The sequence below is a fragment of the Danio rerio genome, chromosome 17, assembly GCF_049306965.1.
Source record: "Danio rerio strain Tuebingen ecotype United States chromosome 17, GRCz12tu, whole genome shotgun sequence".
Lineage (NCBI taxonomy): Eukaryota > Metazoa > Chordata > Actinopteri > Cypriniformes > Danionidae > Danio > Danio rerio.
In genome coordinates, this window is record NC_133192.1 from 17,692,501 (window position 1) to 17,705,549 (window position 13,049).

The 13,049-nt window shown below is 35.2% G+C and overlaps 1 protein-coding gene across 14 annotated transcripts in view; it reads left to right on the forward strand.

Annotated features, from left to right (window-relative positions):
- The window catches only part of efcab11 (EF-hand calcium binding domain 11), a 109,278-nt gene that overhangs the window by 6,928 nt on the left and 89,301 nt on the right, over positions 1 to 13,049 (forward strand). For all 14 annotated transcript variants that reach the window (XR_012392718.1, XR_012392721.1, XR_012392720.1 and 11 more), the window contains 2 exon segments: positions 1,671 to 1,719; positions 8,505 to 8,606. Coding sequence is in view for 6 of the 14 variants with exons in the window: in NM_001017812.1 (NP_001017812.1) it covers positions 1,671 to 1,719; positions 8,505 to 8,606 (151 nt within the window). In the remaining 8 variants the exon portion in view is untranslated.

Sequence of the window (13,049 nt, forward strand, 5' to 3'; positions counted from 1 at the left end):
AAAGATGGGCAACGCTGGTAGTGGTAGATGGTATTATCATATTGGCAAAACTGTTGGAAGAAAGGAACCATTTCATGAGACGCTGAAAGAAAGAAGATAGAGGTAAAGTTGGTTTTATATTCGCACATTCAGACTCTCCCCTTAATAATATAATTTCATAAAAGTATTATTTGCAAACTCTACATAGCGAAATCCTATTAGCAGCAAATGACTACAACATTGTTCACAGTCAAATAAACAGTGTTAATGTTGTTTTCAAGTCACACTTGCATGCTAATTCAGATCGAATATTCAAAGTAACATGGTAAACAATATAGAGACTTCTAAATGAATGTGCGAATATAAAACCAACTTTACCTCTATAGAAAGAAGAAATGATTTCAAGACTAAAGTTGGGTCACAGGATTAAATACAACACTTGCATTAATGGGGAAGCATGGAAATGGTACAATTGAAGTCAGAATTATTAGCCCCCTTTGAAATTTTTTCTTCTTCTTTAAATATTTTTCAAATGATGTTTAACAGCAGGGAAATTTTCACAGTATGTCCGATAATATTTATTTTTCTTTAGAAAGTCTTATTTGTTTTATTTCGGCTAGAATAAGGCAGTTTTTAATTTTTAAAATGACATCGGGGACAAAATTATTAGCCCCTTAAAGCTATATATATATTTTAATTGTCTACAAAACAAACAATCGTTATACAATAACTTGCCTAATAACCTGCCTAGTTAACCCAATTAACCTAGTTAAGCCTTTAATTGTCACTTTAAGCGATATAGAAGTGTCTTGAAAAATATCTAGTAAAATATTATTTACTGTCATCATGGCAAAGATAAAGTAAATCAGTTGTTAGAAAAGAGTTATTAAAACAATTATGTATAGAAATGTGTTAATCTTCTCTACATTTAACAGCAATTAGAGGAAAAATAAACGGGGGCTAATAATTCTGACTTTAACTGTATGTGTGACAAGTGCAATGTGACTGAAACAACTGAACATGTACTTTTTGTCTGTAATGGATATGAGGACCAGCGTAATGTTCTGTTCAGTAATATTCCAAATAGGCCAGTGAATGTCATAAACCTTCTTGGGAAAGGCTTGAGAGATCGCCTTGTATGAAGGGCCCTTTTTTAAATCAAGCTAAACCGATATACAGATCCATCACCCAAGTGCATGAGAAGTACAGTAGGTGGCGTAATACTCCCAAGGAGTTAATGGCCGATAAACGAAAAAAGAAGATTCTTGGGTTGGGTAGTTGTAGGAGAATTGTGTATTTAGTGGAGAAGATTGCGTTTTGGCAGATTTGTTTTTTCAGATCTTTTGATTCAGCTGAGCCTATAATTATTTTTTTTGTAAATATTTTAATGTATTTAATTTTTTTTGTAAATTATTTATACTTTTTTGTGTCCCTTTTTCACCTTTTTGCTGGATTTTTTTTTTTACACATTTGTACCAAAAACAAAAAATCACTCTTCACCTTTATCAGCAGCTTGTCACTTTTGCCCTGCATCCACTTGTTTGATTCTAACAGTTCCCCTTTAATGTATTTCCCTTTCATGTACATTTAAAAGCCCAATGTTAGTGAAAAAACAAACATTTGTAACATAAAAGCATATTGAACAGTATATTTCAAAATGTAACAACCATTATTTTTATTTTCTCTCACAGTCTGAGACAAACATCTTGATGGAGAACGGCACTATTAAGGACTGTAAAGGTAAGATCATTATTTAATATCTCTAAAATTCCAATACTGTATCACAGTTTGCTGAACAGTTGCAGATATGACAGTGCTGTGTATTGTAGAGTTTTGCGAATTACCTCCAGCAGACGATACTCAACCCACGCTGATGTGCAGTCCAAAATGATATGCACAATTTTGCTCCTGATTTATTTTTTTCTACGTGGAAAACCACATTTTATACCACTCAGGCAAAGTGAAAGGAAAAGGAGCTTGACGTAGATACTGTGTAATCTTTTTACACATTGCCAGTAATGAAATCCTGACAAACGGCGGTAAATAATGCTGCCGTGAAATGCATCCAGGATTTTTTCACAGGCCCTTTTGACAGACAGAAACACTGAGGAAAATGGGGGGTTTGGCAGAACAACATTTTGAGGGAGACATTAAATGGTTGAAGACCCAGATTAGTAAGTAATTTGTTTCTTGTTTTATCCCACAAGCAAATTGCTTTTGTATGCTGCCCTGTGGGAAAGCATAAGATAATCTAGTTAAAGTGGCATGCTTTGTGTGATGAAATATTCCACCATTAAATCTTGCTCAGAGCAAATGGTGAATTAAATTGCCCCTCTTTTGAATTTCATGTGATTACTAAATTAGTGATGGTCGGGAGGAGAGGCTTGCTGGTGGTGATGTGGGAGGCTTGACTAGACTCACTATAGTGAAACGCTTTGGCAGTCTCGTCGCACTGAAAAGAGGGCACTTAAGGCTCCAGTGCCACAGTGCGTTCACAATACTACTGCCACTTGTCTGGCCCGCTCACCCCCTCACTTCTGTCCTTCTCTTTATCTCGCTTTCTTTCGTCTCGTGAGCTAAGTGGGAAACAGAGGAAAGGTCACACAGCTAGCTATCTCCTAATTGAGATTTCCAGTGCTTCTATTTTTAGCACTTGAGCATGATAGGCTTCAGCATGTGAGATTCGGTGGATTCAGAAATTCCTCCATTATGGGAAATTGAGTTAACCACTAGGCCAAGGCTTTGAATAATCGTTTGTTTATAAACAATTTTAAGAGTTCCCACTGGTCATGGAATTTCTGAAATATCATGGAATTGTACCATATTTTCACACATTGGAATCTAGGTAATTTCTCTACAGTATATTCATGAAATCGCAGGATTTTATAGTTGTAGCTAAGGCTGTGTGATTTGGGGAAATTTTTCACCAAATTAAAAAAAAAAATGAGCAAACAGTAGTAAGTTGTTTTTTTCATATGGTGTAACATCTGCAAATAATTCTAAAATTGTACTTTGCTGTTGCTAGTTACTAGATTGAGTGTCACTAGCAATACTTTTAGTTTACTTATTATTTTAGTTTATTTATTATTTACTTTATAGCCACCTGTGGTGCTTTTTAAGTTGCTGGCTGTTGTATTTCCTTTAAATAAATTTACCTGTATATTACCTGTTTTTGTTCGATGTCTGTGACTTAGAAACCAAAATATTTCCATATTACCGACATGCTGTTTTTTTTTTTTTATATTAATTTGTATGTTAATGCTTCTGATGCCCGCCATTATCCCACTTGTGCGCACTTTCATGTTTATTTTATTGTGGGGTTTTCGCATAGTTCGGTCACGTAATTCTGAATGAGCAGAACAAAAGTGTGCTCACTCAATTGGCTAGTAAGACTGTCACACATAGACTGCAGTCATGCATTTGCTCTGGGTGGGGGAAATTATATTATGCATATCGCAGCCTCTTGCATTCCAACATTTCAAATTGCGATTCAGTTTCAATTAATCGCACAGCGCTATTTGTAACTTTACCTTTTAGTTTCTGTTTATCAACCAAAGAAAAACTATACTATATTTTTTATTTATTATTAATTGGATTAATTGCATATTGTGGTTGCAAACCATTTATATGGGCTGAATAAAAAAAATAATAATAATAATGTTCAACTTTAAATTAAACTCATGTAAATTGTCTGCAATTACTAAATAAAATAATAAAAATATTTAGTAAATCCAATGAATTTTTTTTTAGCATAGGACTGCACGATATTGGAAAAATATGATATTGCATTGTTATTTTTCTGCGATAAATATTGCGACATGAATACTGTTTCACAAAATGGATTTAATAGCTCTATTTGACAGGTTATTTTGATGTCCTAATAGTATTCAGGTACAAAAAATGGAAAATCACAATGCAACAATGCTTCGTCTTATTTCTAGTCTAAATCTAAAAATTCTTAGATCAAGTAAAAAAAAACATTTTGTTTTTACCTTCTGAAGAAATGTCAAAAGTAGTTGATTAACTTAAAACAAGCAAAAGTATATGCCAATGGGTTAGTAAAATAATCTTGTTTTTAGCTTTAGATAAAGATATTTGGACTAGACACAAGACAATAAATGAGTATAAAGAATTAAATACAGATTACAATGTATACAATGTTACACCTCCAAACATCATCATTTTTTTGTAGCCAAATATTCTAATATCTTGTGAAATCCTCAGTCACAGGCCTTAAAAACACGTGCAAAGTATAAACCTTCTTTTATATGGTTAAAAATAGCAGTGATTCGGTCAACTATAACTCAGATTTAACGTAATATTGATGCTAAAACGAAGTATTATGCAGCCCTATTTCACATCTATTGTTATGGCCAGGTTTTTTTTTTTAATTTTTAGTTTTTCTTTATTTTTCTTTTAACACTCATCAACTGGTAATCTCTCAAATGCAGTCATTATTTTGTAAATAGTTTGTTATATTTCTAAAAATATAAAAACAAGAATATGAGATAAGATTTTTGTATTATTGCCCAGTCCCATCTTAGACACAGTGCGATGTGAAAAACAATGCACTCTCACAGCTGTTTATTACTTTTTGATTGAACTGATATTAATTTATATGATCTCATTTGTACATGTTTGCTGATCCCCAGTGAGTGATAAGGTTAGGGATTGTGTTTGGGGCTAATGCCACCCCTAAAAAGATACAAATTTGAACGAATTAGCTACTTTTCATGACGATACATTAAAAGAAAAATGTTTACTTGTGTGATCTGATTGAATAAGAGGGAGCTTATCAAACCAGATATTTTAAAGAGGAGCCCTGGGCAAACTTTGCACGTTTTGGTGTATGTGAAGTCAGACAGTGGCCTATTCTGCAGAATCAGTGAGTCACGCAAAAAAGAAGAGATGAGGGTGAGAGAAAAAAAGGGAGGGAGGGTGGCGTGAAGAAATCCAATTGAGGAAAGAAGAGTAAAGACCCAAAAGTGGTGGAGATGTTGGAGAGGCACAAATTACGAAAGGGTTGGGAAGGACGTATAGACCTCCTAGCTGACACTTTCTTGACTGATGGGCTGTGTATCACAGTGAATGGCACTCAGGCCTGATCTGGCTTTCTGCACCACCATCCTGTAATGGCAGGAGGGAAACAGAGGCAAAAAGATGGGATTTAAACAGGTCTACACAGCTCTTTGCTTTTTATTTGATGCCTAAACATACTGTCTGGTATATACTGTATGTAAATCTCCATGGTTCTGTCTCTCTTGTTTCATTTTTATTGGAGGACAAAATTACTTTATACATGTAATGTGTGTTTATATAAGCTACTTTATCATTTCTCTAACCCTTTGATGCACTACATGGGTCTAAAGTGATCAGTCTAAGTTTATTTTTTCTATATCTATTTCATAGCTTATTAAATGATAGAATAATAGAACATAAGAAGAATATTTCTTGTGTCATTTAATTATGTGGTCCAATTAAAATCTACCAGAACACATTGAAGTTTGAAATTGAAATGTACTTTTTTTTTGTATTTATTTATTTATTTTTTAAATAAATGCTTGTTATTTGATTTGCACATTGATTTGCAAGGTTTATTTTTATATATAGTTATTGTGCTACGTTTTATTTGATAATCCATTTTACAAACATAAAAACAACAAAGTCTCAATGTTGCATAAAAGATGCAGCAATTATAACGTAAAGCATCTTTAGAAACATGTGATTGCATTTTTTCATTTTATTGGTGTTTGCTTGGGCAATAATTCACCCCAAACTTTAAAATGTTCTTTCTTATACTCAAGTGGTTCTTAACTTATATGAATTTCTTCTTTATGAATTTCTTTATTTTCAACACAAAACAAGGTATTCTGAAGAATTTCGGGGAAATAAGCAGCCATTGACATCCATAGGAAGTACAAATATTATGGAAGTTGATGGCTGTATTTTTCCCCTAGCATTATTCAGTATATTTAGGGACCGAGCACCGAAACAGTGCATAAGCCCTATTGAAATTGCTGCTGCTTCTTCTTCCTCTTCCTCCAGAGTTAATCATGATTTTGAGGGTCTAAACATGCCTGAAAACTCACAAAACTTTGCACACGCCCCAGAAGTGGTAAAAATGTACGTTTGTTATAGGTTTTAGAAGTGAGTGTAGCAAAATGACTCGACAGCACCACCTTTGCACGTTTGACGGACTAGCCCCGTACGAAAACATCGCACATATCGAACAAGCCAAAACCTACAAAAAAAAGTCTCTGGGAGCGAAATCTCAAACCTAACAGGAATTCATATAATTTTTAACTTCCTCTGCTGAAAAAGTGCAGTTTTTGCCAATTTTAGGCGTTGTACTTTAACGAATGCCTTCTAGAGATTCCATCAGATCAACACCAGAAATAGGTATTGTCATTTAAAGGCCTTGGCGACGTTAAATTACAAAGATCTAGAGTTTTTGTCGAAGGGCGTGTCCATGACGGCCTCTCAAACTTTGACGATTCGCCATGCAACAGGAAGTTGTTATAACTCAGGCATGCATTGTTTGACCTGCCTCAAAATTCACATTTAATAACAGTCCTGACATGTCAGTAGCGCCACCTGCTGACAGAAGGAAGTTTGGCATAAATCTGAAAATCTTTTACTCAGATTTAAAAAAAATATATTTATTAGCTCATTTTTATTATCCACTGTTCTCTGTCATCCTAAGGCCACCTGGCGGCGGTGAGCCCGGGTGCAAGGTCCCTTTCATTGCTGCTTGCAGCTTTAATTTCTTTTGTGTCTAATAAAAGAACAAACAGTTTGTAAATTTGATGACTTGGATGAGTAATTGATGACTGATTTCTGTGAACTAGCCCTTTAATACTTATAAATGCAAACCACTACATTTTATATATTTTTTTAATTATTGTTATTCACCATTTAGATGTGATTCCGCAATTTATACAATCAAACCATGACAACATTGTATTGTTATTTTTGCATATTTTGATAAGTTAATTTAATTTAAAATTATGCAAGCTGAATCTAGTTTTTTTTAATTGTTTAATTGATGTAATTTGAATTGACCCGAGAGGTTAATTGAACTCAATTTCAAAATTTCAAGCGGCAACAAATGTTTACAGTTTAAACGTGCATTTCTCCTATTTAGAAAATGCTTGGTTTATATAATTATTTAACATTGCAAAAAATGAAATTTGTGTTTGTTGCCTAAAACACTTTTAAAATGATGAGTTTTAATTGCAATTTTATTTTTTTTGGTTAAAAATCATATTTATACTTTTATCAATTTAACTACACTGTAAAACCCCAAAAGTTAAGGATGCGACAAACCATTTAAGTTCAAAATCTAATCCTAATGAGCACTGTGAACTTAATCCATTTGAGTAAATGAAGCAATTTGAGAACAGTAAAAGCCGATAAATGAAGAGAACTCAAACCATCTAAGTACTCTGAAACCCAATAAGTTAAGGCTACTCAAACCATTTGAGTTAAACTAATCTATAGGAGTACTGTGAACTTACTCTATTTAAGTTGTAAGTTGAAGTAATGAGGTATTTAATTAACTCATTACTTTCAACAGTGAATTCATGAGTAGAATTAACTTTCAGTACATTTTGAGTTAACTACTCATTGCAGTTGTTAAAGTTGACTGTTGGATTTTACAGTGTACTATAAAATTAATTAACCATACTTTTATTGATCTGTGCACAAACTACAAGCATTTGCTGAGATAATGGGAATCACATTTAGATGCAATTCCTCAAATCATGAAATGTGTTGAAGATGGTAAAAATGTCATTTTTCTAATCAAACCGGCATTATTTTAAGAAAAAAAAAAGTCAACTATATCTAGGGTCCAAAATATTATAGAAATGGATTGTTTTGTTTTTATTTTTTTTAAATGGAGTAGTGTGCACCAAAGTTGCTAAACTTTAGCAACTCCACAAAAGAACGCTGAAAATTGTAATTCTGTGAATTTTAGTTACCCACAAGTCACATTAACTTCTGGAAAGTGATGCAGATATGCTAAATACTGTACTTGGTTTATAAAAAGTCCTTTCTGTGCTCGCATACTGTAGTAATCTTTTATCACTTGTCCGTTAGGCATGAGATTCTCAAAGGACACATTACAGCGTATGTTTTGGCATGACTCGAAGTGCAGTGGAGCCATCACGCCTGTCCTTGGATGTCTTAATTAATTTCCGCTTTTCCCAATAGAGGTTTATCCCCCAGTTTTCCAGCCATCACTGTCAGCCTGGCCCACCCAGATCCCCTCGCCAAACTCCCTCTGTATGTTTGGTGCTTCGTGAGAATGCTGTCTAGAACTCCCCAACCTACCTTTTTCATCTCAATAACAGCACTCAGAGAAAAAATGACTACCCTGCAGGCGAGAGGGAAAGATATTACTCCTTTAAACACAGTGCTTTTTCAGATGACTGCCATGTAAAGGAAGAGCATGCACTTCAGACGAGAGCTTTGTAATAAACCCAGCATTTTTTCCTCACCCTCTTTTTCTCTTGCTCTTAAAGGGGTCCCACTGGAGCCGTTTGCTACTCTCATGAGGAGGAAGATGTCAGCAGAAGATCCATATGAGAAGGCGAGGCAGATCTTCAGTGCATTTGATGTACACTGTACGTTCCTCCACTCTGCTTCCTGCATGTTGAACAGTTTTGCCTCTATATGTTTCATGTGAATAATGCAAAATTAGGATGGTGGTATATTTGTAGAACTTTGTTAAAGAGTAGAGTGAAGCGTGAGCAGATTTGTTTTCTTTAGAAGTGTAATTGTCCACGTTCACCCCACCAAGCAATTGGGTGTTTAATAGATGTCTAAGGGTGCTTTCACACCTAAACTTTGTTTCGGAACCTGGTGTTTCCCCAGTTAGCACGGTTTGTTTAGCAAATGTGAATCCAGCAATCACACTCAGATCCAGGTCAAAACAATTGATTCGAGACCGCCTGAATCGGTTCGAGACTGGGGACCGAAAACCACCCAGCTATATAGAGTCCAGACAACCTATAACAAGCTGTCTGTATAAAAACACACACACACACACACACACACACACACACACAGCACCAAGTTCTCTCATTCACAAATACACACACACACACACACACACACACACATAGACAACAACAAACAGGCTAAACACAGCATCACACTCTCATTCACACACATACATGCTTGCTCGGGAGTCGGGAGCGATATTATTAGACCGCCCGCTACCGTTCTAAATACACCAGTTACCGACCGCTCCTGCGCACATGACTAGTTTTAGCTATTTTGGTCCGTTTAGAAACTTAGCCGTGTGAAAGCAAACCGCACAAAGAACAAAAATAAACATTGTTACAATTTAATCCCTGTTTTGGAACAAAACAATCGATCTTCATGTGTGAAAGCACTCTAATAAGCATCCAAGCATAGATGACTTGGCTAAAAAAGAGGCTAGTACTGGTCAAGCACACTCTATCATGCACTATCCTTCAGCTTAGTCCTTGGTTTATCAGGGGTTGCTACAACAGAATGAACCGCAAATTATTGGTCAGTCTGTGAAAATCTAAGAATAGCCTAAAAGCAGACTAGTCTTCAAATAGACAAATTAGACTTCACATGTTTTGTACACTGTTGACAATTACTTGTAAAATCTACAGTAAGTTCTCTTCTCGCAGCAGTTCTCTACTAACTTACTGTAAATAAATTCCAGCAAAAGTACTGTATTTACATTTACAGCACCTTTTATCTTGCTGTTTTTGTATTTACGGTAAATTGTATGTATCTTTACTGTAAAATATAGTTTTCATAATGCAACATTAAAATACAGTAACATACTGTATATTCTCCTACAGTGAAATTTAGCTCATATTAGTCAAATACTCTAATTTTAACAGCGTATTCATTCATTTTTGTGTAATTGATGACTAGTCTATTTTTGGAATATTCTTAGACTTAGATTAAATTATCTCTGACAGCCCAATTTTGGCTATTTTTAAGCCAGACTGTCTGTTTAAATGTCTTTTAGACGTCTGGTAGACTTATTTAAAAAAAAAAAAAAATGCGGGCTTGGACAAAAGACACTTTCTGGTACATCTAACAAAGCATATCATATAGACGAATCAAGTTTAGGACCAATTATATATAAGGAGAAACTGGAGTAAACGATGTTAGGGACCTTAACTTAATTTATCAGACAGATGTAGATATTTTCTGGCAGGTGGACACATGTGAAGCTACTTGAACTGATTGGTTGCTGGGTATTTCCCTTCTTATGACCCACTGAAACCACATAACATCCAGGAACACAAAGTTAAAACGAGTCTTGTGCGGCACCATTTATTGTGCTGTATATGTATTTACGGTAAATTGTATGAATATCTTTACAGTAAAATATATGCAGTAGTTTTCATAATGCAACTTTAGAATACAGTAACACACAGTGTATCCTCTTACCGTAAAATGCAGTTCATGTTACAGTTAAATACTGTGTAATGTTAACTGCGTATTCATTTGCTTTTGTGTAATTGATGACTAGTCTATTTTTGGGATATTTTAGACATTGATTAGATTATCACTGACAGCCCAAATTTAGCATTTTTTAAGCAAGACTGTCTGTTTAAATGTCTTTTAAACAAAGACAGAAATGCTTGATTGGACAAGACACTTCCTGATGCATCTAACAAAGCATATCATATAGAAGAATCAAGTGGATAAGAATACTGGTCACATACTAAGTGAAGGACCTATTATCTATAGAAACTAGAGCAAACAATGTTAGAGGCCTTAACTGGATTTATCAGATAGATGTCGATATTTACAACTGGCAGTTGGACAAATGTGAAGCTGCTTGAACCGATTGGCTGTTGGGTATTTCCCTTCCTATCACCCACTGAAACCATACAACATCCAGGACCACAAAGTTAAATGGCATAAATGTTTGGTGTGGCATTAAGGTTCATATGATGCAGGGTGCATTTCTCTGGTTTCCCTGGTTCAGTTTGGTTGTTTCCCGCTCACATGGGAGCATTTTAAACCTTTACATGTTTCTTGCACAAAAGATATTTTGATGATTGCTGGTTGTTGGGAGCCTTTGACTTCTATAGTAGGAAAATCAACTACAATGAAAGTAAATGAGTGCCATTTACCAGCATATTTCAAACTATCTTCTTTTGTGTTCAAGAGAAAAAAAATGAAGATCTAATAGGTTTTGATAGGATACGTAGGATGATTCAAACAGAATACCACAACTTTTGGGTTAATGTCACTCAAGTGTCTGGAGGGGGTCATATTGAACATCTATGATCTTGTTTTCTACTGAAAAAGAACTTTAAGTACCCTTCACATTGATTAATCACCTAATGTTCCATCATATTTATTTGATTAAATACAGGTTTTCAAAGTTGTGCTATTCTTTTTTTTTTTTTTTTTTTTTTAAACCCCCTGTATAACCATTTGCAAAGTGTAGACATTATGTTGATAGTAATCCTAAAAACCTGTTATTTCAACATGTTAACAGACTTAACTATGGTTGTAGAAGTGTTTTCATGGTTTTGCAGTAGAGGGCGCCATGTGTCTTTTTCTTTGCTTCACTCTCACTGTACTGTCATGCTATTGACATGCTCCATGCTGGTATTGTTTTCCTACAGATTTTTGATAAAAAGACACCAAGGCCTTTTTTCCTCTTAGCAATGTACGTGTGTTCATATCCTTAACTGATTGTGTATTTTTAATCCGTAATACCTGACATGTACTAAAAACTCTCTTTCTTATTTTGATCTGCTACTTTTCTGCCCTAAATTAAGTTGAAATTAAATGAAGATAAGTGTCAATCTCCATTTGAGGGTTCAAGGTTGGGTTGAAAACACAGTAAAATGGGTCTTGTGGTCTTCAGGGATTGTTTTGCCCTCTCTGGAACAGTTTGCCTGATATTCCCAAGAGACCCAAATCTATGATTAACTAATTAATTTTGTTACTGAAATAATATCACCGAGCACTTTAGAAGTGACCACAGGAGGAGGATATCAGCCGACCTTGATCGAATCTGTTCAGAATGGTCAGGGGATCTTATTTCATTAACCCTTCTGACCCGCCATTAAAGAGGGAAAAAACTGGTGTGTTTGAGCAGAATATTTATACATGCGAAGGCCGCCTCTTCAGCAGATGTTCAATAGAGCCATTATTGCCTGAAGCTCTTTCTCATTCATTTTCTGTTTATCTCTCTTGTATCTCATTTGCTTTCTCGGTCGCCTTTGAAATATCTTCGACTTCCTGTGAGCCTCCCGATCAGGTTTTAGAGCATTTCTTTTGCATCCTCCCAGGACCTAAAATAGTCTCCAGCAATAAGCAGCAGGCATTTATAAAAAATACAGTTAGCTTTTAATTAGAATTGTGAATGTTAATGAACCATCAAATTCATCTCAAGGACCAAATTGCTGTGAGCGAGTTCACTCAACCCTTCTACGAATTCCGAGCGACCTGAAAATTAGCTAATTTTAGAACCGAGATTGGAAGTGAGATTCTGACTTACTTTAAAAACTAGCCAAACTTATTGTGATTCTGGTCCTAACTGCTCTGATAGACGATAGTGCTGAGCAAATCCAACGTTATGGACTTTTGCAGTAAAAGATTAAAACTTAAATTCACAGAGAAAGTATATACTCACCAGCCACTTTATTAGGTACACCTGTCCAACTGCTCGTTAGCTAAAATTTCTAATCAGCCCATTACATTGCAGCAACTCAATGCATTTAGGCATGTAGACATGTCAAGACGATCTGCTGTAGTTCAAACCGAGCATCAGAATGGGGAAAAAAGGTGATTTAAGTGACTTTGAACATGACATGGTTGTTGGTGCCAGACAGACTGGTCTGGGTATTTCAGAAACTGCTGATCTACTAGGATTTTCAAGCACAACCATCTCTAGGGTTTAGAGAGAATGGTCAGAAAAGGAGAACATATCCAGTGAGTTCTGTGGGCGCAAATACCTTGTTGATGCCAGAGGTCAGAGGACAATGGCCAGACTGGTCTGAGCTTAATAGACGGGCAACAGAAAATCAAATAACCACTTGTTACAACCA